This window comes from Suncus etruscus, chromosome 15 (assembly GCF_024139225.1).
Source record: "Suncus etruscus isolate mSunEtr1 chromosome 15, mSunEtr1.pri.cur, whole genome shotgun sequence".
Taxonomy (NCBI): Eukaryota; Metazoa; Chordata; class Mammalia; order Eulipotyphla; family Soricidae; genus Suncus; species Suncus etruscus.
Window position 1 is genome coordinate 34,513,207 of NC_064862.1, and position 27,550 is coordinate 34,540,756.

A 27,550-nucleotide genomic window follows, 5' to 3' on the forward strand; every position below is an offset into this window, starting at 1 on the left:
CTGGCCCCTATTTTTTGGTTTTGTTTTAATTGGTTGAGTTTTGTTGACTTGTATGTTTTAATTTTTTGGAACACACCTAGCAGTTTTCAGAGTTTACTCCTGGCTCTGTGTTCAGAGATCACTCCTGGTGGCATTTGGAGAACATACGAGGTGCAGGAATCAAACTCAGGTCAGATGTGCACCTTAACACTGTGCTATCTTTCCAGACTTCTGTCCAATTTGTTGCTGGACAGTACAACCTATAAAGGCTAATTGCTAAGTTAATAAGAAAGAAAACCGACAAGGAAGAAAGCAATGGCTTCCATTTCCGCACTGCAAAAATGCTTCCTTCCTTCAGCATAGCTGAGTCTTCAGGACTCTTGGGAGTGCACCTGCCTTACCTAGGAAGGTGCAATTGTTTCATCAGTGAAGTAACCCTTGACTCCCTCCCATGAAAACCTGTACCATCCCACAGGACCTCATTTTTGGTGGATTCATGTTCCATAGGCAAAGTATGCAAAAAGGCACTTTCCAATGCCTATAAACAGCCAGATTCTGGCCTCCCAGGGTCTCATTCTCATTCCCAGGTTAAGACCTATCGTTTCAGTGGGAACCAGATTCTGGGAACTGAAAGTATTTCTCCTGTAGCTATGAGAAAGAACTTTAATTTCAGCAAGATATAAGTTTCAGCCCTGTCCATATGACTATGATTAGTCACTGATCTAGGTCTCTCACAGAATTTAATTAGATTAAAAATATGAGAAGGCTCTTAATATATAACTCATTCAACAGCACTTAATGCTATTATTATTATTATTATTTTTGGTTTTTGGTTTTTGGGCCACACCCGGCGTTCCTCAGGGGTTACTCCTGGCTGTCTGCTCAGAAATAGCTCCTGGCAGACATGGGGGACCATATGGGACACCGGGATTTGAACCAACCACCTTTGGTCCTGGATCGGCTGTTTGCAAGGCAAACACCGCTGTGCTATCTCTCCGGGCCCTTAATGCTATTATTTTAAGAGTGATTTGGAGGGGCAAGGAGATGGCTTGGTGGCTTCGATGCCCGGCTTGAAAGTCTAAGGCCATGAGTTCCCTGAGTACCGCCAGGTGTGGCCCCCAAACTAAACCTCCCTCAAAAAAAAACAAAAACAAAAACAAAAACAACCCTGAAATAAATGTTGGCCTTTAAAAATCATGGTAGGGGGACAGAGACAGTACAGCAGGCACTGTCTCACATGTAGTCAACCAAGGTTCGATCCCTAGCATCCCATCTGGTCCCTCGAACCTGCCAGGAGTAACCCCTGAGCATCACTAAGTGTGGCTCCAAAATAAAAAACGAAAGAAAGAAATCATGAGGGGTAGGGCTAGAACACTAATACAATGGATAGCACTTGTCCTGCATGCAGCCAATCCGAGTTCAATCCTCAAATAATCCCAAACCCTCCAGGAGTTATATCCTAAGCACAGAGCCAGAGTAAGCCCTGAGCATCACCAGATATGACACAAAACAAAACAAAAAACAATCTGAGCACTGGTCTTGCAAACTTTTGGTCAGAAGTTCAAATTCCCAGTATCTCACCTGTACTAAATTCTATCCTAGTAGTTCTACTGTCCATGATCCTTGGTGCTGCAACTCCCAGGAAGTAACACAGCTAAAAAAATATGTGAACATGATGTCTAGGAAGTGAAAGCCCTGGTGAGCACTACTCAAAACTCATGTGCTTGACTAAGAGCACCTTCCCTGGCAAGTATGTGGACGATCATAGCAATCATAACATGTGCATAAGCATCACAACTGTGTGCATGCAGTGCAACCTAAAGGGAGATCCCTCATGAACCTACACTAGCCTAACAGAGTATGAGCACTATGCAACCACACCCATCCATGTGCACAACAGTCACTGTAACATTAGCATAACATCACCATCAGATGAAGGGAAGGGAAAACAGGAAATAAAACAAAAAATTTTTTTTATTTTTATTTTTTTTTTGATTTTTGGTTTTTTGGGTCACACCCAGCAGCTCTCAGGAGTTACTCCTGGCTCTGGGCTCATAAATCACTCCTGGCAGGCTCACAGAATTATACGGGATGCTGGGATTTGAACCGGGGTCCATCCTGTGTTGGCCACATGCAAGGTCTTATGGCTGTGCTATCACTCAAGCCCCGAAACAAAAATTTTAATTAAAAAATGGAGCCAAAAAAATAAAAAAAGAGGGGCCAAGAAGGTGGCACTAGAGGTAAGGTGTCTGCCTTGCAAGCGATAGTGTAGGATGGACCTCGGTTCGATCCCCCGGCGTCCCATCATATGGTCCCCCCAAGCAAGGGGCAATTTCTGAGCACATAGCCAGGAGTAACCCCTGAGCGTCAAACGGGTGTGGCAAAGAGAGAGAGAGAGAGAGAGAGAGAGAGAGAGAGAGAGAGAGAGAGAGAGAGAGAGAGAGAGAGAGAGAGAGAGAGAGAGAGAGAGAGAAAGGCCAGAGCGGTGGCGCTAGAGGTAAGGTGTCTGCCTTGCAAGCGCTAGCCTAGGACAGACCATGGTTCAATCCCCCGACATCCCATATGCTCCCCCAAGCCAGGAGTGATTTCTGAGCACATAGCCAGGAGTAACCCCTGAGCGTCAGCAGGTGTGGCCCAAAAATTAAAAAAAAGCGAAGAAAAATATGGCCAGAGCAATAGCACAGCAAGTAGGGCATCTGCCTGCCTGCTTCTCCTGAGTCTGCCAGGAGTAATGTCTTAGCACTGCCGGGTATGGCCCAAAAACAAAAAAAAAATTGAAAAAAAAATATTAAGACACTAAAACACAACATAACAAGTACTGGAAAGGGACCAAAGTAACAGGACAGTGGGTAGGCCAATTGCCTTGCACACAGCCAACCTGGATTCAATTCCCAGCATTCATTCTGGTCACCTGAGCACCACAATGTCAGGAGTGATCCCTAAGCAGAGAGCTAGGAGTAAGCTCTGAGAACCACTAGGTGAGAACAAAAAAACAGGGGACCGAAGAGATAGCATGGAGGTAGGGTGTTTGTCTTGCATGCAGGACAGTGGTTCGAATTCCAGCATCCCATATGGTCCCCTGTGCCTGCCAGGGGCGATTTCTGAGCGTAGAGCCAGGAGTAACCCCTGAGTGCTGGCGGGCAGGACCCAAAAACCAAAAACCAAAAAAAAAAAAAAAAAAAAAAAAAAAAACACTGGAGAATGTAAATTCCAGTAAGGGTCTTAGCTATGTTCACTGTAATATTACCAGTGACTAGAATAACACCCTAACATAGAAAGGTATTTAGTATAGAATAAATATTTGAAGAGCTATAATCTAGGAGTCACCTATTATAAAATAATAACTAATATCTCAATGAAATGAACACAAGCTTTGCATGTAGGGTTTGAGCCCTAGCACCAAAGTCCCCTCAGCACCACCAGAAGCAACCCCCAAGCACTGAACCAGGTGTGACTTCACACACCACCAGATATGCTCCCAACAAAAAACAAAATTCACACATACAACAGATCTTTAAAATCTGCCAGGATTATGGCTCAATAGAAAAGAGCATGGTTCAAAATATATGAAGGACTAAGTCATCCCTGGCACTACAAAACTATTTGACAGAGGTATTTCCAGTGCTCTGATAGGTATGATTAATCAGTAATTATTAATTAGTGGTGGGGCCAGGATGATAGTACACTGAATAGGGCGCTTGCCTTACACATAGCTGACCTGGATTCAATTTCTGGTATACCACATGGTCTCCCGAGCAGCTCCAGGGGTAATTTCTAAGTGCAGAGCCAGGAATATAACTCCTGAGCATCACCAGGTATGACCCCCCCCAATTAATAAGTAATGGCATGATTAACCATCATTTTACTTTCTATAGTTGAAACATCTCTACAAGTTTCCCTAAAATGTTCCTTACCCCTCTGTTCTCTGGCTCTGGCCTTTGTCCTTGAGGACGGGGAGGAGTCTTCTCTCTGAAACAAAAACAGTATAAAATAAGTCCATTATGGGAGTTGGAGAGCTAGCACTGCGGTAGGGCGTTTGACTTGCACGCAGTCAATCCAGGACTGACAGTGGTTCGAATCCTGGAATCCCATATAGTCCCTCAAGCCTGCCAGGAGTGATTTTTGAGTGCAGAGCCAGGAGTAACCCCTGAGTGCTGCTGGGTGTGACCCCCCCCAAAAAAAACAAAAACAAAAACAAAAATATGTCCATTACAAAATGCTTTGAGCTAGTCCCCAGGTGAAATGAAAGTTCTCTACCAGCAGGCCATAGTCCCCTTTTCTGCCCACACATGAACCAAGTGAAACCAAATATAAAGTCTTCATTTTCCCAGCAATTAACATTTTCTCAACTATAGAGAAAGCCAGGGAAGAAACCAGCTTGCTGTGAGATTTACTAGATTGCCCTCCAGTCTATTCCTCTCATAGGCATCTTAATCCAGACAAGAAAACAGCTAGCTGTTTTCCCAAGGCTTTATTTATTTTTTTTTTTTTTGGTTTTTGGGTCACATCCGGCAGTGCTCAGGGGTTACTCCTGGCTGTCTGCTCAGAAATAGCTCCTGGCAGGCACGGGGGACCATATGGGACACCGGGATTCGAACCAACCACCTTTGGTCCTGGATCGGCTGCTTGCAAGGCAAACACCGCTGTGCTATCTCTCCGGGCCCTTTTTTTTTTTTTTTTTTTTTTTTGGTCCCAAGGCTTTATTATAGAAGTCACTGATAATAGGAGAAAATTCCTAAATCCAAATTCAAACAGGGTTTGTTAGCTGGAGAGCAGAAACTCAGGATCTCTTTGATCTGTCCTATAACTCAGCTATACCTCTTACTACTTTGTTTTGGGGCCATACCAGCATGCATGCTCAGGGATACTGCACTCAGAAATCAGTCCTGTTGTCAAAACAATGGTACAACGGGTAGGATGTTTGTCTTGCATGCAGCAGAACTGGGTTTGATCCCTGGCATTCCATATGGTCCCCTTAGTACTGCCAGAAGTGATTTCTGAGTGCAGAGCTAGGAGTAACTTCTGAGCACTGCTGGGTGTGGCCCAAAAACAAAAACAAAAAAAACAAAAAAAACAAAAAAAGGAAAATTTAGCAGAAGTATAAGGAACTGAACAGAAGTTGAGCTCTCCCTTTTGGCTAAATAGGAGTTGAGCTCTCCCTCTTCTGGGTAATAGCAGAAAAGCCAAAAGGGAAAACAAATACAAAGGGATCATGAATATGAAGGGACTAATTAAGTCCCTTTAAAAGAAATCCAATACTTGGGGCTGGAGTGATAGCAAAGCGGTATGACATATGCCTTGTACCCTGCCGACCCAGGACAAACTGGGTTTGATCACCACCGGTATCCCATATGGGCCCCCAAGCCTGCCAGGGGCAGAAGTAACCCCTGAGTGGCACCACATATGGCCCAAAAACAAACAAATATATAAATTTAAAAAAAGAAGAAGAAAAAGAAAAGAAATCTAATATATGGGGGCAAGAGAGAGTACAGAGAGTAAGGTGCTTGCCTTGCACAAAGCTGATCAGGATTCCATCCCTGACATCCCATGGGAACCTTCAAGCACTGCCAGTATTGATTCCTTAGTGCAAAATCAGGAGTTACCCCCTGAGCATCACCAGGTGTGAACTCAAAAGCAAAACAAACAAAAGAAATCCAATATATGTGGGATGTCAATTATCTGTAAGGGAATGCCGGAGTGGGGTGGAAAAGGTATGTGATGTTGCCAGGTTTTGTTGTTTTCCTTCTTTTTTCATCTTTTTGGGGAGATGTCAGACCATCCAAAAAAGGCTGTTACAGTAGGTTTCTTCCTTCCTTGCCCCCAATCCCCTAGATTCTCCTGCTGCCCACTCTGCTCCCAGACTACTTCCTCAGACCAATTTGTATATTTGCCACTGTGGTGACTTATATGCTGCCAAAGCACACTGCCTGCCCACTGGCAGAGGCCAGTGGCTATCAGTGATGAAATCCAGAGCTCAGCTTCCCCTGACTCTCCCTTGCTCACTCCTATATGGATGCTCTGAACTGAGGACTGAAAGAAGTAGGAAAGACTATGGAAAAAGGTGATAAATGGAATAAAATTCACGTTGAAGGGAAGGGAAGTAGTGTGTAAGAGATACTCCAAGGCCTCACCTGGGATCCTGCTGCCCCGTGCTGCCCCTGCCATACAGGGGGATGACCTTGTCTCGACTGATGCCGGCTTTGCAGACTGGACACACTTGCCTGTTAGGTCTGGTCTCTAACCACTAAAAGCAGGAGAGAAAAAGGGATAAATGGCCCAAACCAAAACCAAACAGTCCTTCAGAACAACATTGACAGAGCCCTCAAAATGGAACACCTCAAGGAACCCAGCTCTGACTCTTGCCCCTGACAAATAATAAGTATTTACTAGTGGTGAAATCAAAATTGGCTTTAAACACCATTATAATTACACAGGCGTCTTCACAATTCATTCTTTCTAGGGGTTCCCAGCAATAGTACAAAGAAAAAGCATGCCAAGGAATCTGACACTAACAGATGCAGCTTCAGTTTGGGCTCTGGTGCATTTGTGTAGCATTTTCCCAACAATTCTGGATATAAGCTGACCATTTTCTGGTGACTTATTGTTTTGCTTATTGTCTAAATCCACCTGATTCAGCTAATTTCTTTTTCTTTTTTTTTTTTAATTCAGCTAATTTTTAAAATATACTTTCATTGACATTTGCATTGTTATCGCTTTCAATATGAAAAAGACCACAGAGGCTGGAATGACAGCATAGTGGGTAGAGTGTTGGCCTTGGATGCGGCTGACCCAGGTTCAATCCCCAGCATCCCATATGGTCCTGACCCTGCAGGAGCGATTTCTGAGCACAGAGCAAGGAGTAACCCTTTGACACTGGGTTTGATCCAAAACAAACAAACAAAAAACCTCTAAAGGTTCCACAAACTTTTTACTAGTTGTATAAAAAATACTTTTTTATCCTGTATTTTTGGACCACACATGGCAGTGTTCATGGCTTACTCTGGGTTCTGTGCTTGTGAAATCACTCCTGGTGGAGCTCAAGGAACCTAGCCTGGGGTGCTAGGGACAGAACCCAAGTCAATCAAGCACTATACTACTATCTTTCTGGCTTCCTACTGTAATATCTTTATAGACCTTAATTACCTGTATTTTTCTCTACAGAAATTGATTCCTTGAGCCCAGTAAGGCTAAATTTATTACATAAATGTGAACCTAGGACTTCAATGCTGTGAAGGCAACATTTTTTGTTCCACATCCAGGAAGTGCTCAGGGGTCACCAAGGCTACATTTGATGGTAATGAAGGGAACAGTGGGGGCACAACCATGACATGAGAAGCCAGGGATCAAACCTAGGACCTCACATGTTCAAGAAGTGTACAACTACTTGAACTAAAATTCTGATCCTTCTATTCCTGAAAGCATAAAAATGTATGTATTTTGTGCTGCCTGTAAATGTGCTCTACTGGGCTCCACTGATACTAGAAATGCAACCCATAACAAACCAGAAATACCTCTTTCTCTCCTCTTTCATCCAGGTTTGGAGATTCTATTGGTCTGCAACTTTGTCCTGCTCCCACATTTTTATTTTTTTTTTGGTTTTTGGTTTTTGGTTTTTTGGGCCACACCCTGCTATGCTCAGGGGTTACTCCTGGCTGTCTGCTCAGAAATAGCTCCTGGCAGGCACGGGGGACCATATGGGACACCGGGATTCGAACCAACCACCTTTGGTCCTGGATCGGCTGCTTGCAAGGCAAACACCGCTGTGCTATCTCTCCGGGCCCTGCTCCCACATTTTTGTCCTCCTAACCACCTAATGCTGTGGGGGTGTCTACTACAGACAGCAGTGGACATAGACAGCTGTAAATCCCAGGCCTTGTTCCATCCCAGCAGGCAGGTGCCTGGTCCTAGGAAATACTGACTAATTTTCATAGTGATCTAAAGTGGGCAAAAGACACTTCCCTGCTCATAAAAGCTTTTTTTTTTTTTGGTATTAAACATGTTTCCCCTTCTAACACTTACAAGATCTATAAAGATGGAGGGAGTAGTGATGTGATTCTTCCTATACTGGCAAAATCTCAAAAACAAAAGCCTACCAAACTATCAAATCCAACACAATTTCCGAATGAGGAATGGGGATCCCAGAGGTACTGGCCTGCTAAGGCCAGAGAGGCTCTACATAACAGGAGTATCCTGGGAATTACATTAACCAACTCACTAGTTTCATCAAGTTCTGTCAGTAGGCAGATAGATTGGGGGGGGGGGGGGACAAGCAAATGAATCCACAAGCAAGAGAGATTGCAGTTTCTGACAGCAGTCTCCTGAGACCAGGAGTGTATTGTGCAACGACAGCTGATGAAAGACAAAGTAAAGTGAAAAGCATCTTACCTGATGTAAACATGGCCAACTGCCAGAGTCCCCCAGGGCAATCAGTCATCAAGGAGAAAGAAAACGGGGAAAGAAGAAAAATGCTTTTATTAGCAGAAACACTGAAGGTGGTAGGCGAAGAAAAATGGGGGAAAACAATCACTACAATCCACTGAGCACCTGTGGGGATCACTAGTGCTAGCAACAGTAAAGACACTGATGTTAGAAAATAATCAATAAAAACCATGAGGCCATGGAAACAAAAATACCAGCCACCACCCTGGGACTCCACTACTTGAGAAGACCTCCGGGATCCCAGATTCACACACACCCAGGTTCTTTACTTCAACAAGTAAATCACTGAAGTGTTATGGCATCTGAATTATATAAAAGTTAAGGACTCTACAAGGAAAAACAGCTGGGAGCACATGCATGCACTTAGTCTCTGAGGGCTCTTAAGTTTCTTTATAGGCTTCATAGTGCATGTGTAAGTTTACATCTACATCTAGTTTAATAAAATATTCAGGATGTCCTCAACTGAGAATTCTGCTGGCAGGAAGTGGCATGGATGTTCAGGTTTATGTAAAAGCATCTTTATGTAATGGAAAAGATGGGGATGGTAGAAAAGCTTGTAGTAAATCTCAGATTAGTGAGTTATAAGACAGAGGCTGCTGTCCAATCTTTTTATAAAAGACTCATTTTATTTATTTGGCTTTTTAGCTTCCCAAGCAGTATTCTGGAAAGCTGGGAGCTACTCAGCCTGGTTCTGAAGGCCAGAAAGTTCAGTGCTTACCAGCATTGCTGAAGATTAAAATCAGTGTTCCTGCATGTATGGCAAGTGCTCTAGTCCTTAGAGCTATCTCTCAAGTCCTAAAGTCTCTAGTTTTTCAAATGAGGAAATGAAATTCAGGAACATGAAATAACTGGCCTCAAGTACCAAGACTAAAAAATTAAATCTATGGGGCTGGAGAGATAGCACAACAGTAGGGCATTTGCATTCCACGCAGCTGACACAGGAAGATCTGGGTTCGATTCCAAACATCCCATATGGTCCCTCAAGCATGCCAGGAGCAATTTCTGACCGCAGAGCCGGGAGTAACCACTGAGTGCCGCCACGTGTAGCCTCCCCAAAAAGTCTGTTGATCTTTCAGTTTATTAATCCTTCTCTAACCTAGCACTGAGTACAAAAATATTTATTGCAGACTGAGAGATAGTATCATGGGTACGGCATTTGCCTTGCACACGGCCAACCTCGGTTTGATCCCCGGCACCCCATATGGTCATCCAGGACTGCTAAGAGTGATTCCTGAGTGCAGAGCCAGGAGTATGTCCTGAGCACCACCGGGTATGACTCAAAAAACAAAACAAAACAGAATCTGTTGTTTTAACACTATAGATATTGGGGGCCTGAGTGATACACAGTGGTAGGGCATTTGCCTTGCACGCTGCTGATCTGGGATGGACCCAGGTTTGATCCCCGGTATCCCATATGGTCCCCTGAGCCTTCCAGGAGCTTTTTCTGAGCAGAGTCAGGACTAACCCCTGAGTGCCGCCAGGTGCCCCCCCCCCCCAAAAAAAAAAACAAAAAAAAAAACCCAAAAAAACAAAAAAACACTATAGATATTTTTGGGGATCTGGAAGGTCCCTCCCAAGCAGTGCTCAAGGCCAAGAGGCATCTCCCAGAGAAATTCAGTCTGTGTAGGCCTGCTGGCTCAGTGTTGGCCTGGTGATGCAGTGCCACTCATGTCCAGCAAGACTAAGAGCCATTAAGGCCTCACTGGCAGTGCTTGGGATCACTCGTGTGGGGCTGGGATTAAATTTTGCATCTTGAGAATAAAAGGAATGCATTCCAGCACTTCATGCTATCTTCTGGCCTTAACAACAGATTTTCTGGTCTCTCTTAATTGATTCCTTCATACAATCATTCACTCACTCATCTAAAAGTGTACATACTGTACATGCCAGGATAGTGGAAAATGTAGTAAGATTTCTGTTTCATCAACTGCCTCTCCTTCTGTGTCAAGTTTTATCTCAGAGGATCTTAATTCTTTTTTTTTTGGGGGGGGGGGGCCACACTTGGCAGTGCTCAGGGGTTACTTCAGGCTCTGTGCTCAGAAATCGTCCCTGGCAGGCTCAGGCTATCAAATGGGACACCGGGAATCAAACCCGGGTCTGTCCTGGGCCTGTGTCAGCCATGTACAAGGCAAATGCCCTACCACTGTGCTATTGCTCCAGCCCCAGGATCTTAATTCTTAAACAAGTCAGCCTCAAAATTTAAAAGTACAAACTCACTAAATATAAAAAATATCTGGTATCTACCTCCAAATGAACCTTGCAATACTATTATACACTGAGTTAAGGAACCCCAAAGGATGGCAAATCTCCATCTTCTGTGGGAGAAGCAGAAGTGACTTTCCTGGGGCCGGAGAGATAGCATGGAGGTAAGGCATTTGCCTTTAATGCAGAAGGTCATTGATTCGAATCCCGGCGTCCCATATGGTCCCCTGAGCCTGCCAGGAGTGATTTCTGTGCAGAGCCAGGAGTAACCCCTGAGCGCTGCCAGGTGTGACCCAAAAACCAAAAAAACAAAACAAAACAAAACAAAAAAAGTGACTTTCCTGTAGAGAAAACTTAAGGATTCAACAATGATGATAATTATTGTCATTTCCCCCCTATTTTGGTGAAGGTGTTGGGGGCAGGAAAGGGCCAATTAGAATGATACTTAAAGGGGCCCGGAGAGATAGCACAGCGGCGTTTGCCTTGCAAGCAGCCGATCCAGAACCAAAGGTGGTTGGTTCGAATCCTGGTGTCCCATATGGTCCCCCGTGCCTGCCAGGAGCTATTTCTGAGCAGACAGCCAGGAGTAACCCCCGAGCACCGCCGGGTGTGGCCCAAAAAACAAACAAACAAAAAAAAAAAAAGAATGATACTTAAAGATCACCAAGTACCAAAGATCAAACCCAGTGCCTCACAAATGCAAGACATATGCATATGCTCTACCACTTAAGTCATGTCTCCAGTTTGCTGTCATTTGTGCAAAGTGTTGTCAAATGACTTTTTATTAAAGCTACTGAATGAGGGAGGACAATTATTTCCATTTTAAATATGTGAGGCACAGAAAGGCTAACAGATTTCCCCCCCAAAAAAGCTGACTGAAAGCATTTGTTTCATTTTTTAGTCTATGATCATTCCAATTGTATTCTAAGTCTGATTTTGGAGCCACACCCAGAGAACTCTGAAGCTATTCCTGGCTCTAGGCTCAGAAATGACCTTTGGTGATGCCTATAGGCCATATACAGGACTGGGGATCAAACCAGAATCGAAAGCATGCATAGCAAGTTCTTTACTTCCGGTTCTTACTCTGGCTGTCCCCTAATTCTTAATTTTGTCACTTGCATTAAGTCCCAGGTTATGATACTCCGGATAATCACCAATTTTCAGGAGGGCTGATAATAATTTTCTAAATCAAAGTAATCAGAGTCAGATAAATAGTTCAAAGGATTGGGTGCAAGCTTTACATGAGGGAAGCCTGGGAGTGATCCCTGCACCACCAGCAGCAATCTTCCAGCACTGTCAAAAAGAGCCCAAATACTGCAAGTGTGGCCCAAACCTTTCCCTCAAAATAATCAAAATTCAAAAATTACTCCCCATTCTACTCATTCACCAATTTCTTATCTTATATATGTTAACTAGTGTAATTTAAATAATCACAATAAAATTACCTTTCCATAAGTTTTTTATTCTAGTACCCAACTTAAACGTTTTAAATATTGCCTATAAGTAACCTTTTCTTTTTTTTTTTTTTTTTTTTTTTTTTTTTTTGGTTTTTGGGCCACACCCGGTAACGCTCAGGGGTTACTCCTGGCTATGTGCTCAGAAGTTGCTCCTGGCTTGGGGGACCATATGGGACACCGGGGGATCGAACCACGGTCCGTCCAAGGCTAGCGCAGGCAAGGCAGGCACCTTACCTTTAGCGCCACCGCCCGGCCCCAAGTAACCTTTTCTTAATAGCACTTCCCTGATGAAAAATATTCAACAGTGTTATATTCTATTCAGTCAAATTTGGGTTTACTAATCTGGCATAGTCTCCCATAACTATTCTTGTTTTCTTTTTTTTTCTTTTTTTTTTTTTTTTTTTTTTTTTTTTTTTTTTTTGGTTTTTGGGCCACACCCTGTGACGCTCAGGGGTTACTCCTGGCTATGCGCTCAGAAGTTGCTCCTGGCTTCTTGGGGGACCATATGGGATGCCGGGGGATCGAACCGCGGTCCGTCCTAGGCTAGCGCAGGCAAGGCAGGCACCTTACCTCCAGCGCCACCGCCCGGCCCAACTATTCTTGTTTTCAAATACTCTCCAGCCCCCATCCAGGATACTATTAATCAGATAGTAGACTCCATGTCTTGGAAGAATACAATAACATATATGCTTGTCCCTGGCAATTATCTGCCCTGAGTGGGGCCCAGACTCCTTTCCTTAACTATAATTTATTCCTTAATTCACTTCTCAAGGCCTAGTTTAAAATCAAGAAGGGAAAAAAAGTTAATATTCACCCAGAATTTGAGCCAGGAGAGAACTTCTGGAAGCATGGTACTTCATTCTCACAGATGTTGAAATATTGTGATCATTATTAGAACCATAGCTAACATACTCTATTTACTGGATGCTATTTACTGGATGCTATGTGTTGTTCTAAATTTTTTACATATTTTAAGTGACTACTTTTCTTTTTTTTTTTGGTTTTTGGGCCACACCCGTTTGACGCTCAGGGGTTACTCCTGGCAATGTGCTCAGAAATCGCCCCTGGCTTGGGGGGACCATATGGGACGCCGGGGGATCGAACCGAGGTCCGTTCCTTGGCTAGCGCTTGTAAGGCAGACACCTTACCTCTAGCGCCACCTTCCCGGCCCCCAAGTGACTACTTTTCACAAAATACCCTGATAAAAGGGGCCAAGTACTGTTTACGTTTTTGTCCAAGGTTCATCCTGTGAAGTAGCAGAGTGAGGATTTAGAACAAGGCAGTCTGGCTTTTCTTGCTCCTAACCACTGTGCATACCACCTCTTTTTTTGTTGTTGTTTTTTGGTTTTTTTTTGGGTCACACCCGGCATCCCTCAGGGGTTACTCCTGGCTCTACACTCAGAAATTGCTCCTGGCAGGCTCAGGGGACCCATATGGGATGCTAGGATTTGAACCACTGACCTTCTGCATGCAAGGCAAATGCCTTACCTCCATGCTATCTCTCCAGCCCCTCATACCACCTCTTAGTTCAGCACAGTAAGTGGCACAGTGATCACTAAATAGTAAGTATAAATTTAGAGAAGCAAAATGGAGCTCAAGGTGAGGACATGATTTGCAAAGGTCACTCAGGTCATGAGCAGCAGATCTGGTTAGAGTATCCAGACCTCCTGTCTCTTGGGTCTGAATTTATCGGGAACCAACGTGGGTAGAAAAACACCTGTCCCATGGTAGTCCAGGGCCCCTGATTTTCAAAACTAGGCAATGTCTCCTCTGGGATGGTGGTGAAGATACTGACCAGAAGAGGTGGCCACACAGGCTAATAACTGCATCCTTGGCTGTGTCCAAGCAGATGTTACACTCGAAGGTGCTGTCCTGCCCTCCACTCTCACCAGCACCATTTCCACTAGGACCCCCTGCACTGGAGTTCTCAGGTGATGCTGAGGTTGAGGGTCCCTTGCTTGCCATCCTGGAACGTCAGAAGGTCTTAGTGAAGATCTTATCCAAGCAAATCCTGAAAAGCAAGGAATCCATAACTGCCCATTTCTGCAGAATAGCCTCACCCTACCTCCAGGCTAATGTCCCTATCTGCTCTCAGTTTCAGAATGCAGATTATGACTGAACCCCTAAGCACACATGCCACAGGCTTTGGAGGACAACAGCATGGGACCCATCAAGAGAACAGTGATTTAAAAACCCATGAAAATAACCCAGAAGATACTACTAACTGCACAAATTACAACACTTTCCAGTTATCCAGAACAACCAAGTTCCTGTCTCAATGTGCAATTTATATTATCCCAGGATCAACCAGCTCAATCAAAAAAAAAATTTTTTCTTCTGGTGGTCCTTGGTACTGCAGGGTCCAAAGCAGCACTACATCCTTGGACCCTAGGGTTGGACTGAACCACCAAGTTGGCTTATATTGCTGGTGGTGGTTTCTAGATCTCCTGAGAACAGTGGTGAGGCCCTTCCCCCAAGGTGAACTTCAAAATTATTTCTTGGAGTTTTGGAAGTCTTAAGATTCTGACAGACTTGGAGGATTTTTTTTTCATATTATTGTAAAATTTTGTTTTTACATTTTTAGGTCCATTTTGAATTGCTTCTGATGGTGTGAGATATAGTTCAACATTATTTTATTACACGTATGTATATAATAATTCCAACCATTTGTTGAAAAGACATTTATTTCTCCTTCAAAATTCTCTTTTGTCTTTGTAAAAATAAAGCAGTTGTTTATGGGAAAAAAAAAAAAAAAAAAATTTTTTTTTTGATTTTGGGCCACAACCGGCGATGCTCAGGGGTTACTCCTGGCTGTCTGCTCAGAAATAGCTCCTGGCAGGCACGGGGGACCATATGGGACACCGGGATTCGAACCAATCACCTTTGATCCCGGATCAGCTGCTTGCAAGGCAAATGCCGCTGTGCTATCTCTCCGGGCCCTGCTCAATCAAATTTAACATTCATTTGGCCAGTAAGTCTGTGATTGGTACACTCCAAAATATCTGCCATAGAAGCAGATTGGGGGTAATGAGGTGGGGCAGGAGGAAAACTGGGGACACTGACAGCAGGAAATGTGTACTGGTAAGGGGATGGGTGCTGGAACATAGTATGACTAAAACTTAATTATGAACAACTTTGTAATTGTATCTCATGCTGATTCAATTAAAAAATTATTAAAATAGGGCTGGAGCGATGGCGCTGTGGTAGGGCATTTGCCTTGCATGCTTCTGACCTAGGATGGACCTCAGTTCAATCCCCCAGCATCCCATATAGCCCCCAAGCCAGGAGTGATTTCTGAGCACAAAGCCAGGAGTAACTCTTAAGTGTCACTGAGTGTGGACCAAAACAAAACAAAACAAAACAAAATTAAAATAAAATTAAAAAACTTTGGCGCCAGAGAAATAGTATGGTGGGTAAGAGGCTTCTTACCTTACACACAGCTCACCCATGCCTGCCAAGAGTGATTCCTGATGCAAAGCCAGGAGTAAATCCCATACACTGTAGGATGTGGCCCAAAATATCAAGAAGACAGACTTCCAGTATAGTACCACTGAATGCCTCCCCATATAGGTCAAATAAATTTGGGTTTTGTTTTGGTTTTGATTTTGGGTCACACCCAGCAGGGCTCAGGGATTACTCCTGGCAGGCACTGGGGACCACATGGGATGTAGGGATTCAAATCACTATCTGGGATTCAAACCACCATCTGTCCTGAAATAGCTGCATGCAAAGCAAATGCCCTACCATTGTGCTATCTCTCCAGCCCCTCAAGTAAATTTGGGAACCTCTGGAAATAATCAGCTTTTTAGTTGTAACACTCATTTGGGGGGGGGGGGTGGTGGTGGGAGGGGTTACACTTGCCAATAGGTTTTGTTTTTTGTTTTTTTGGTCACACCTGGCAGCACTCAGGGGTAATTCCTGGCTCCACACTCAGAAATCTCTCCTGACAGGCTCGGGGGGACCATATGGGATGCCAGGATTCGAACCAATGACCTTCTGCATGAAAGGCAAAGGCCTTACCTTCATGCTATCTCTCTAGCCCCCTTGCCAGTAGGTTTATTCCTAACTCTAGTGATCACTTCTGGTGGGATTTAGGTGACTATATAACAGGGGTCTCAAACTCGAAGTCTGCAGGCTGTTTGCGGCCCTCCAAACATTTTGTGGCCCTGCCCTAGAGGAATCTTTTTTTGTTTTGTTTTGTTTTAGTTGTTTGGGTCACACCCCCCCAATGTTCAAGGCTTACTACTGACTTTGCACTCAAGGATCACCCCGACTTTGCCTCCTGCGGCCCCCAGGTAAATTGAGTTTGAGACCCCTGCATAAGATGCCAGGGATTGAAACCCTCGTTAGCTAGGTACAAAAGAAATACGGCATTTGCTGTATTAATACAAGCAACAGCATTACTTTTTTTTTTTTTTTTTTTTTTTTGGTTTTTGAGTCACACCCGGCAGTGCTCAGGGATTATTCCTAGCTGTCTGCTCAGAAATTGCTCCTGGCAGGCACGGGGGACCATATGGGGCGCCGGGATTTGAACCAATGACCTTAGCAAACGCCTTACCTCCATGCTATCTCTCCGTCCCCCAGCATTACATTTTTTAAAAAAATGACCTTTCATCTCTGTTGTAAAGTGAAAACTATTACAATAAGTGAAAATAATTAAAAATATAACTGTGAGGGGCCAGAGCAATAGTGCAGCAGTAGTGTGTTTGCCTTGCATGTGGCTGACCCAGGACATCCCATATGGTCCCCCAAACCAGGAGTGATTTCTGAGCGAAAAGCCAGAAATAAACCCTGAGTGTCACCGGGTGTGGCCCAACACCCCCTCTCCCAATAACTGTGAAAAACTTTTTCTTAATAGCCCTGAAAATCATCAGGCACACTCAGACCATGCTTTGAGCAACAGGATCTAGCCCAGCCATGTATGAAACTAACATGGTAACTAATTTAATGTAGGAGTATAGTACAGTGGAGTGCAGTATAGTATGGTAACTAATGTAGTTACTACTGTAGTGTGGAAACTAGCTTCTGGCTTACTTGGTGGTTTGAGGAGCCTCTATCTCTCTGGCTACAGTCTTCTTGTTTGTAAATGGACTACTGCCCCTCTCCTGCTCTGAGAATGTGTCATGTCCCATATCCTTTCACCCACTCTCCAAAGCAGGCAGCCCCTCAAAGGACTCAGACTCACCAGTGGAGCACAGAAGTTTCTCTGATTGCCGCTTCCAAAACACAGAGATGAGGAAAAAGCGTGAGTATTCTCACACCAAGAAGCTATCCTACACACGACCAACCCCAATCTCTGGACTGACGAGCATCCCTCACAAAAGTGGCTCACAGACTTGAGTAGGGAAAGAAGAGCTGCTCGCTGCCACTTTTTCACTCAGTTACATCATTTTACGTAATGTCCCAGAAGGGCAGCTGGCCGCCAGCAGCACCAGTGCCTTCAGCATTTAATTCTAGGATGTTTCCCTTAACCCGGTCCTCCTTTCGCTTTCTCTCTTTTCTTTTCTTTTCTTTTCTTTCTTTCATCCTTCATTTCTTTTCCTTCTTCCTCCTCCTCCTCCTCTTCTTCTTCCCCCCTCAACATACACTCTGGTTTCTTCTAAAATTCATGCTAAGGTTTTCCTTGCTTTGGTTCAAGTACCTAACATTTCTCTTAAAAGGGGAAAAATTAGAAAATTAAAGACTGTGGGGTAGGCCAGAAAGAAAGCACTGCAGTGGGGCATTTGCCTTGCATGTGGCCAACCTGGAACTGGTTTGATTCCCAGCATCCCATAAGGTTCCCCAGGCTATTAGGGGCGATTTCTGAATGCAGAGCCAAGAGTAACCCCTGAGAGCTTCTGGAGTTAATCAATAAATAAAAGTTTGTTTGTTTGTTTGTTTTTTTAAAAAAAAGACTATGGGGTCAGGAAGATGGCTCAAATGGCTCGAGTGCATGCTTTTCATGTGGGATCCCCAGTCTAAAAGCTAGCACCACCTGGCTCCAGCAACAAGTGATCCTGGTACACTATTGGCTGTGACCCAAACTACCCCCTCCCAAATAATTTCATCTTTTTATTTCTATTTGAATTTGGGGTTGACATCAAGGGTCACTCAGGGCTTTTCTCTGGTGGGGTATAGTGGACTCTAGAAGATGCTAGGGTTCGAACCCAAGCCCAGTTGTGTGCAAAGCAAGCACTCTACCCACTGTACCATTACTCTAGCCCACAAATTACTTTAAAATTATATATACAGATGTGGAAAGACAGCCATAAACATAACATAAAGACAGTCATGTTCACTGAGCAATCTTAATGACAGACTCTTGATGTGATTCAGTAAGTACAAGGGTACTTATTGACAGCAGTAAGGTGCTTGCCTTGTATACAGCTCACTCAGGCTCAATCATATATACAGGTACTGCAATAGAGTCCCCAGTACTACAAGTGATGATCCCTAAGTACAGAACCTAAGTACAGAATAAGTCCTGAGCACAAATGAGTGTATCCCAAAAACCAAACAAACAAAAGGTATCTAGATTTCTTTTCATTTTTTTTGTTTTGTTTTGGATTGTTTTTAGGTAGCGCTCAGGGCATTCCTGGAAGTGTCTGGAGGGATATGCAGTACTGTAACTGATTAGGAGCAGTACTGTAACTGATCAGGAGCATGCACTAAAACCTGAGCCACCTCTGTGGTCCCAAGAACCTACCTTGCAGGGGTAGGGGGGGACTTCCAAAATGATGCTCAAGAGGCCTAGGGACTCCAAACTAATTCTGAGCCAACTAAGCCAGTGATTCAATGGAAGATGGAGGACCCTGCTTGGGCCCTGCAGTCCTGGTGCCAGGAACAAACCCAGATGGGGCACATGCCAAGCATGTATCCTAACCCATTATACTATCTTCTAACACCAATAATTTTTTTTTAACTTGTTTGATTAGTATTTGGGGTTTCTAGTCATACCTGGCAGTGCTCAGGTATTAGTCCTAACAGGACTCATGGGACCATACGGTGCTAGGGACTGACAGGGTTGGAAGCACTATGGTTCTGGTCCAAGAATCTGGTGGGTTTTTTTTTTTTGGGGGGGGGGTCACACCCAGTGGCACTCAGGGGTTACTCCTAGCTCTGTACTCTGAAATCGTTCAGGGGACCATATGGGATGCCAGGATTTGAACCTACCCATCGTCCTGGATTGGCTGCGTGGAAGGCAAACGCCCTACGACTGTGCTATCTCTCTGGCCCTAGAAGCTGTTTTTAATCCTCCAATTCAGATTTCTCTACTAAAAAATTTTCGAAACTCAACTCTCTAACAGAAAACCTCTAACAGTAATCAACCTAAAGAGTTATCCAACAGACTGCATACTCTCCAGCTATAGTTTACCAGGGATTCTAGGGGACAGAAAAGTAGGGAGGTAGGGAGAGCTAAGTTGGCTGCCACCTCAAACCACCTAGCATCTGGTCTACCTGGGACAGAGATGGTTATTTAAGATACAAGCTCACACCTAGTTTTCAAAGATATTCCTAAATTTGAGGTATCCAGAGAGGCATGTGGCGATGGGAATAAGGCAGAATTGCAATATATGCTAATGTATTAATAATGCAATAACTCCTTAGGAACGCAGAGCCTAGCAGCTAGAAAATTGACTTCTTAGCAGCCTCACTTCTATTACCTTCCCAGCGCTGTCCTGGCCCACCTCACAGGAAATGAGCAAGGAAGAGAATGCCAGAGCTGAGTAATCCTTCAGGAACCACCATGGAACGTGAACCTATGAAGAAATCTCCTTGTAGCATTCTTGTTTTAGGTTTTCAGTTTCTAGAGAATGCAGGTATTATCTGCCTTCTTTGTTACTTTAACGATATCCAAAAGCACCTAGATATATTAATCTTGGTTCTGAAGATTATAAATTCGGGTGATAAGAAACTATCATGGTCCAAGAAGGATTCCAGCAGAGGTCTTGTTCTTGTGGGCACATTTGTTAATACAAATGAAACTTTCTGCCAGGAACTGTGGTATACCTTAGCCTGTCTGTGCTGTTCATTAGGCTGTGCCTGGACCACATGTAGTCAGACAATTCCTGCATTCCATGAACATTACATCACACTCACAGAAGGTGAGTGGGAAGAATCTGAGTACATTCACTGGAACATGGAACACACAGAAATCTGTTTTATTTTATTTTATTTTTGGCTTTTAAATATTTAATTAATGTATTCATTTTCTTTTTATTAAGGCACCATAATTTACAATATTATTCCTAGTTGGGTTTTAGGCATACCAAGTTTGAATTCCAGAGTTAGTTTCTCTCTACCATTATTCCCATGTTGCCTTCCATGCCCTACCTGGCACATTGATAGGTACTTTTAATTTTTGGAGCCACATCTCAAGGGTTATTCCTAGCTCTGAGCTCATAAATCACTCCTGGAAGGCTCAACGGACCATGTGGGATGCCAGAGATCGAACCTGGGTTGGCTGCATGCAAGGCACACACCCTACCTGCTGTGCTATCACTTTGGTCCCTGATAAGTACATTTTTTGGGGGGGGCCACACCCGTTTGACACTCAGGGGTTACTCCTGGCTATGCGCTCAGAAATCGCCCCTGGCTTGGGGGGACCATATGGGACGCCGGGGGATCGAACTGCGGTCCGTCCTACACTAGCGCTTGCAAGGCAGAAACCTTACCTCTAGCGCCACCTTCCCGGCCCCTGATAAGTACATTTTTTAAAAATAATTTTATTTTTACCACAGTGGATTATAAATCTTTCACAGTTATATTTTAGGTACATAGTGACATTGAATCAGGGGCATTTCCACCACCAATGTTGTCCTCCCTCCACCCCTGTTCCCAGCATGCATCCCATATCCCCCTCCCTTGTCTCCATATTTTATTTTATTTTATTTTGATTTTTGGGCCACACCTGCTGGCATTCAGGGGTTACTCCTGGCTCTGCACTCAGTAATCTCTCCTGACAGGCTCAGGGAACCATATGAAATGCCAAGGATCAATCCTGGGTCTGTCCCAGGTCGGTCGCATGCAAGGCAAATGTCCTACCGCTGTCCTATTACTCCAGCCAAGTACTAAAATTTAGAGGCTCAGAAGAGTTTAATTTTAAGCTCAGAGAAACCTGGCTCTCAAAGGCCCAAGCACAACAGCTCCAGAAGCAGGAGGCCCACTAAGGTTATACTGGTACTTTCCTCTATTACTATCTCTTCTCCCTATCTAGGCAACCAAAACCTACACTGACTTAGCAATTCTATATGTCAAAAGTTCAGGCTACAGAGGATGGAGTAACAGTGCAGCAAGTAGGGCACCTGTATGTGGCAAACCTAGGTTGGATTCCCAGAATCACTTACAGTTGGCTAATCGCTGCCAAGAGTGAACCCTGGGCACAAAGCAGGGGTAAGCCCTGAAGAGAGCTGGGTGTGCCTCCCACCCAAAAAAAAAAAAGTTGTTTAGGATACAAAAGGGATTTCAGACTAAAGAGAGGGACAGAACTCAGTCTGCAGCTTATTTGTAAAGAGCTTGCCTTACATGTGTGAAGTCCTAAATTCAATCCTCAGCACCCCTCTGCCCCAAATAAAAATAAAGGAAACACATAAAACAAACTCTGCTCCCAAGACAGAAGGTCAACTTTACCAGAGAGAAGTGCAGATAAAACCATGGGTCATATGGAGTTGGCACGGTAGCAAGAGCCGATTTCAGGCAGAAAGAAAGGCTTTGGATTTCTTGAGCCCTTCAGATCTGGCCTGGCAGGCTTATACCCTTCTGAGGTACCTAACTACCAGAGCTTCAATAATTCCAGCATTCCTTTCTCCTTCCAGCTCCCATGATTGGATTAAAAAAAAACTAATGTAGGAAAAAAAAAAAAAAACTAATGTAGGGAGCCAGAGCAGTAGAATAGTGAGTAGGGCATTTGCCTTGCAGATGGCTAATCCATAATGGACCAGGGTTCTATCCCTAGGGTCCCATATGGTCTCCCAAGTCAGGAGCGATTTCTGAGTGCATAGCCAGAAGTAACCCCTGAGCATCACTGGGTGTGGCCCAAAAACCAAAAAAAAAAAAAAAAAAAAAAAAAAAACTAATGTAGGGGACCAGAGCGACAGTATAGTTAGTAAGGCATTTGCCTTTTATGCAGCTGATCCAGGTTTAATTCCCAGCATGCTATATGGTCCCCCGAGCCTGCCAGGAGTAATTTCTGAGAGCAGAGCCAGGATTAACTCCTGAGAAGGCAGAATAATAACATCAGGAGACATTTATTTCATTTCCTATCACTATGGATGACATTCTTATTCTTTTTAATACAAACTATTTAATCTTTAGAGTCTATATTTAAGGTAAGCCCTTGTATCACTGCTAGCATCACCCTCTGAAATGTTAAGGTTCAAAGTAATTAGGTCATTTGTATAGGGTCACAGAAACAGTCAGAACCAAACCTCTCCAACATGCTTACCAGATATGCTTAGTAATGTGTTGGCACATTTGGTCTCAAGTCTGAACTCAAGTTCCAGGTGCCCTACTCAGCACAGGACTAGGCACCACACAAATGTATGTGGGCTGATAGATCTGAAGCCCAAGGAATGCTAAGAACTGTACAATGCAATAGGAATCAACCTAGTCAACTAGGAAAATCAGTATCCTAAAAGAATTCAAGAATGACTGTAAGATATTCATTAGAATAGGCAATGTTGAGACCAGAGCATAGCACAGCGGTAAGGCATTGGCCTTGCACGCAACCAACACAGGAAGGAACCTGGTTCAAATTCCAGTATCCCACATGGTCCCTCGAGCCTGCCAAGAGCAATTTCTGAGCACAGATCCAGCAGTAACTCCAGAGTAAGGCCAGGTGTGACCCAAAAACAAAACAAATAAACGAACAAAAAAGAATAGGCAATGTTATGGAACTGGATAGTACAGAGGGTAGGGCATCCTTGTATATGGCCTTGCTGGGTTTGATCCCTTGTATTCCATATGCTCCCCCAGGTAGAACAGGAGTAACTCTAGCATTATCAGGTGTTGGCGCCCCACAAAAAGAACAGAAAACATCACTTTTTTTTTTTTTTAGGGTCACACCCGGCAGTGCTCAGGGGTTACTCCTGGCTCCATGCTCAGAAATTGCTCCTGGCAGGCACGGGGGACCATATGGGATGCCGGGATTCGAACCAATGAACTTCTGCATGAAAGGCAAATGCCTTACCTCCATGCTATCTCTCCGGTCCCAGAAAACATCACTTTTAAAAATAGGAGTGGAAGGGGCCGGTGAGGTGGCGCTAGAGGTATGGTGTCTGCCTTGCAAGCGCTAGCCAAGAAAGGACCGCGGTTCGATTCCCCTGGCGTCCCATAAGGTCCCCCCAAGCCAGGGGCAATTTCTGAGCATTTAGCCAGGAGTAACCCCTGAGCATCAAATGGGTGTGGCCCCAAAAACAAAACAAAACAAAAAAGATAGGAGTGGAAAGGCGGGAGATATAGCACAGTGGTAGGGCATTTGCCTTGCACCAGGGCGACCCGGGACAGACCCGGGTTCAATTCCCAGAGTCTGCCAGGTGCGATTTCTGAGTACAGAGCCAGGAGTAACCCCTGAGTGCCACCTGGTTTGACCCCAAAACACAAATAAATACTCAATATTAAATTTAAAAAATTACGAGTGGAGTTTGTTTGTTTTGGTTTTTAAGACACATCCCAATGATGCTAAGGGCTTAATCCTGGTTCTGCACTCTGGAATCATTCAAAGGACCTTATGGAGTGCTGGCATCAAACTCAAGTTGACTTCATGCAGAAAAAGCACCCTACCAGTTGTCCTATCTTTCCAACCCCTAATAAGAAGGGTTTTTTTTGTTTGTTTGTTTGTTTTTGTGGGTTTTGGGTCACACCCGGTTGTGCTCAGGGGTTATTCCTGGCTCCAGGCTCAGAAATTGCTCCTGGCAGGCATGGGGGACCATATGGGACACCGGGATTCGAACCGATGACCTCCTGCATGAAAGGCAAACACCTTACCTCCATGCTATCTCTCCGGCCCCTAATAAGAAGTTTTTTAAAAGTAGATATTGGGGGGCCGGGCGGTGGCGCTAAAGGTAAGGTGCCTGCCTTGCCTGCGCTAGCCTTGGACGGACCGCGGTTCGATCCCCCGGTGTCCCATATGGTCCCCCAAGCCAGGAGCAACTTCTGAGCACATAGCCAGGAGTAACCCCTGAGCGTTACCGGGTGTGGCCCAAAAACCAAAAAAAAAAAAAAAAAAGTAGATATTGGGTGGGAGAGATAATATAGAGGTGAAGGACTTCTATGTGGTCGACTGTGGTTCTCAATGACTAGTTCCATATATGAGCCCCCTTGTATTAAAGGACTGACCCCTGAGCACTAGAGTCAGGAGTAAGACCTGAGCACTACTATCTGTGGAAGGAAGAAAAGAAAGAAGAAAAGGAAAAACAGATGAATGGCTTTTGTTTGGCCCTTCACACACAGCAAAGTGGGCAATCTCGGTATATCAGGTGTGCCTGAGCAACACAACAGAAAAATGTGCAAACATTTTGGTCAGTAGTTTGACCTCTTGTTAAGCACAAGTCTGGGCATCACAGTAACTTTGTTTTTGGTTTTTTGGGACCACATTCAATGATGTTCAGAAATTACTTCTGGCAGGCTCAGGAAACCATATAGGATGCCAGGGATTGAACCCAAGTCAGCTGCGTCAAGGCAAACACCCTACCTGCTGTGCTATCACTTCAGCCCCAACCCAGTAACTCTTGATGATCACAACAACCAGAATGTGCATGCACAAGTAAAGAGAGTGCAAACCCACTCTAGTACAACAAGCACAAGTGCCTTTGGTTACTTAAGAGCAACAACAAGAGGGAAGAAAGATGGACAAAGGATTCTAAGAGAAAGCTCAATAGACTGAGCTCAGCATGTGGGAAGCTTGGATTTGATCCCTGGCATTATAATTCTCCAAGCAGCACCAGGAGTGGCCCCCACCCAGCATTGAACCAGGAAGTAACCCTGAACAATGTCAAAACGACCCCTCCAAATAAATAAATAAATAAATAAATAAATAAAACAAAAATGATTCAGACATTTCCCCAAAGATGTGCAAATGGGACTAATAATACAATGATATTCAACATCCCTATTAGCAAAATATAATAAAACCTATGAGAAACTAACAGGCTGGTTAGTTGTCTACTCTCAAAATAAAGCTTTTTTCCTAATAAAGCAACACTTTTAAGTGTATAGGCTCTGGACTGTAGGTACTGACCTACGTTTGATTCCTGGCACCCCACATTGTTCTCTGAGTTTGGCAGACTGATCCCTAAGTGCAGAGACATGATTAAATCCTGAGCACCAATGGATATGGTGCAGTTGTAGGGGAAAACAGTGAGATAGCCCTCTAAATAATAAGAAACAGAGAGCTTGTCAACAGGCTGAATACATGTTTTGCATGCAGGCAGCCTGAAGTTGATCCCCAGCATAGGTTTCCCAGAGAATTGATGTGAGTGACCCCCCAAGCTGAGAGAAGACCTTGACCACTGTCAGGTGTGGTTTAAAAAACAAAAAAGTGGGATGGAAAGATAGCATGGAGGTAAGGCATTTGCCTTGCATGCAGAAGGTCATTGGTTCAAATCCCGGCATCCCATATGGTTCCCCGAGCCTGCCAGGAGCGATTTCTGAGCGTAGAGTCAGGAGTAACCCCTGAGCGCTGCTGGGTGTGACCCAAAAAAACAAAAAAAATTAATTAATTAAATTAAATTAAAAGCCCCATAAATAAGTTAATGATATAACTATCATGTGATTAAACAATTCATTTTTGGGTCGACAAACTAGTTAAAAATGGCAAAATGGCATCAAATATCTAACCATTTCATAATTGTATTATGCATAATTGTTAAAATGTAAAAGCAATCCAAGGTTCTAATAACTAATGAATGAATAACCAAAATGTGGTATATGAGGTAAATAGATATAATGGAGTACTATTCAGACTTCAAAAGGAAATTATGGGGCCGGAGCAATAGTACAATGGGTAGAATATTTACCATATATGCGGCCAACCTGTGTTCAATCCCTAGCACCCCATGCTGTCCCCTAAACACTGCCAGGAGTAATTCCTGAGTGAAGAGCCAGGAGTTAACCCCTAAACATTGCCACATGTGGTCCAAAAACCAAACAAAAAAGATAATAAGTAAAAAGGAAGTTAATTCTGAACAAAGCTGAGAACACATTGCTAAGAAAAATAAGCCAGTCACATAAAGACCAGTACTAGATGATACCACTTATGCATTAACAGTGTAGTCAATATCATAGACAGGAAGTAAAATTTTTGTCAGTAGTTGAAGGGAAGAAGGAAAAGGCTATTAGTGTTTACTAGAAAGTTTCAGTTTTGCAAATAAAAAATTTTGGAGGTAGATAGCTGTGCAATAATATGAATGTGTTTAATTCCACTAAACACATTTTGGGGGGAGCACACTTGGCAGATCTCAGGTGTTACTACTGCCTCTGCACTTAGGAATCACTTTTTTTTTGTTATTGTTTTTTGGGCCACACCCGGCGGCGCTCAAGGGTTATTCCTGGCTCTCTGCTCAGAAATCATTCCTGGGGGACCATATGGGATGCCAGGATTTGAACCACTGTTGGTCCTTGCAAGGCAAACCACTGTGCTATCTCTCTGGTCCCAGAATCACTCTTGATGCTCAGGGGACCATATAGGATGCCGGGGATCAAACTGGGGACTGAACCCAGGTCAGTCACATGCAAGGCAGGCACTCTACTTGCTGTACTAGCTCTCTGGCTCCTAAATTGTACCTTTTTTTTTTTTTTTTTTTTGGTTTTTGGGTCACACCCGGCAATGCTCAGGGGTTACTCCTGGAGAAAACGCTCCTGGCAGGCTCGGGGGACCATATGGGATGCTGAAATTTGAACCACTGTCCTTCTGTGGCTAAGGCAAACACCTTACCACTGTGCTATCTCTCCGGCCCCTAAATTGTACATTTTTAAAAATAACCAATAGGCAAAGAAATAGTATAGTGGCTAGGGTGCCTTGTACATGATTGATCCAAGATTCAATCTCTGACCCCAGCTCTTCAAGGAGTAATCCCTGAACACAGCTGGGATAGGTCTCACACACACACACACACACACACACACACACACACACACACACACACACACACACACAGAGTTACATGTAATGTATTTTTTACTACAAAAATTTTAATTGGTGGAAAAAATGCCTTTATTTTTACAAAACTCAAATTTACCATGTTTTTCTTGTAAAAAAATATCTATAATATGTAAGCTCTAAGACTGGAAGCGGATTAGAGGTTATCAGAAACTAGGAGGAAGGGAAAATAAGCTATTGCTTAATGGGTACAGAGTTTCTATTGAGAGATAGTTTTGGAAATTTAGTGGAGATAGTTGCACAACATTGTGAATGTACTTAATGCTACTGAACTGTATACTTAAAACTGTTACACAGGGCCCGGAGAGATAGCACACTGGTGTTTGCCTTGCAAGCA

General features: G+C 43.9%; 1 protein-coding gene across 1 annotated transcript in view; it reads right to left on the minus strand.

Annotated features, from left to right (window-relative positions):
- RNF185 (ring finger protein 185) overlaps positions 1-27,550 on the minus strand; it is a 42,061-nt gene that overhangs the window by 7,797 nt on the left and 6,714 nt on the right. Inside the window, exons 2-5 of the mRNA XM_049789022.1 lie at positions 13,873-14,088; positions 8,365-8,383; positions 6,111-6,223; positions 3,894-3,948 (exon numbers count right to left, since the gene is read on the minus strand). Coding sequence (XP_049644979.1) covers positions 3,894-3,948; positions 6,111-6,223; positions 8,365-8,383; positions 13,873-14,042 — 357 coding nt within the window. The 5' untranslated portion in view covers positions 14,043-14,088. The remainder of the gene's footprint in view (positions 1-3,893; positions 3,949-6,110; positions 6,224-8,364; positions 8,384-13,872; positions 14,089-27,550) is intronic.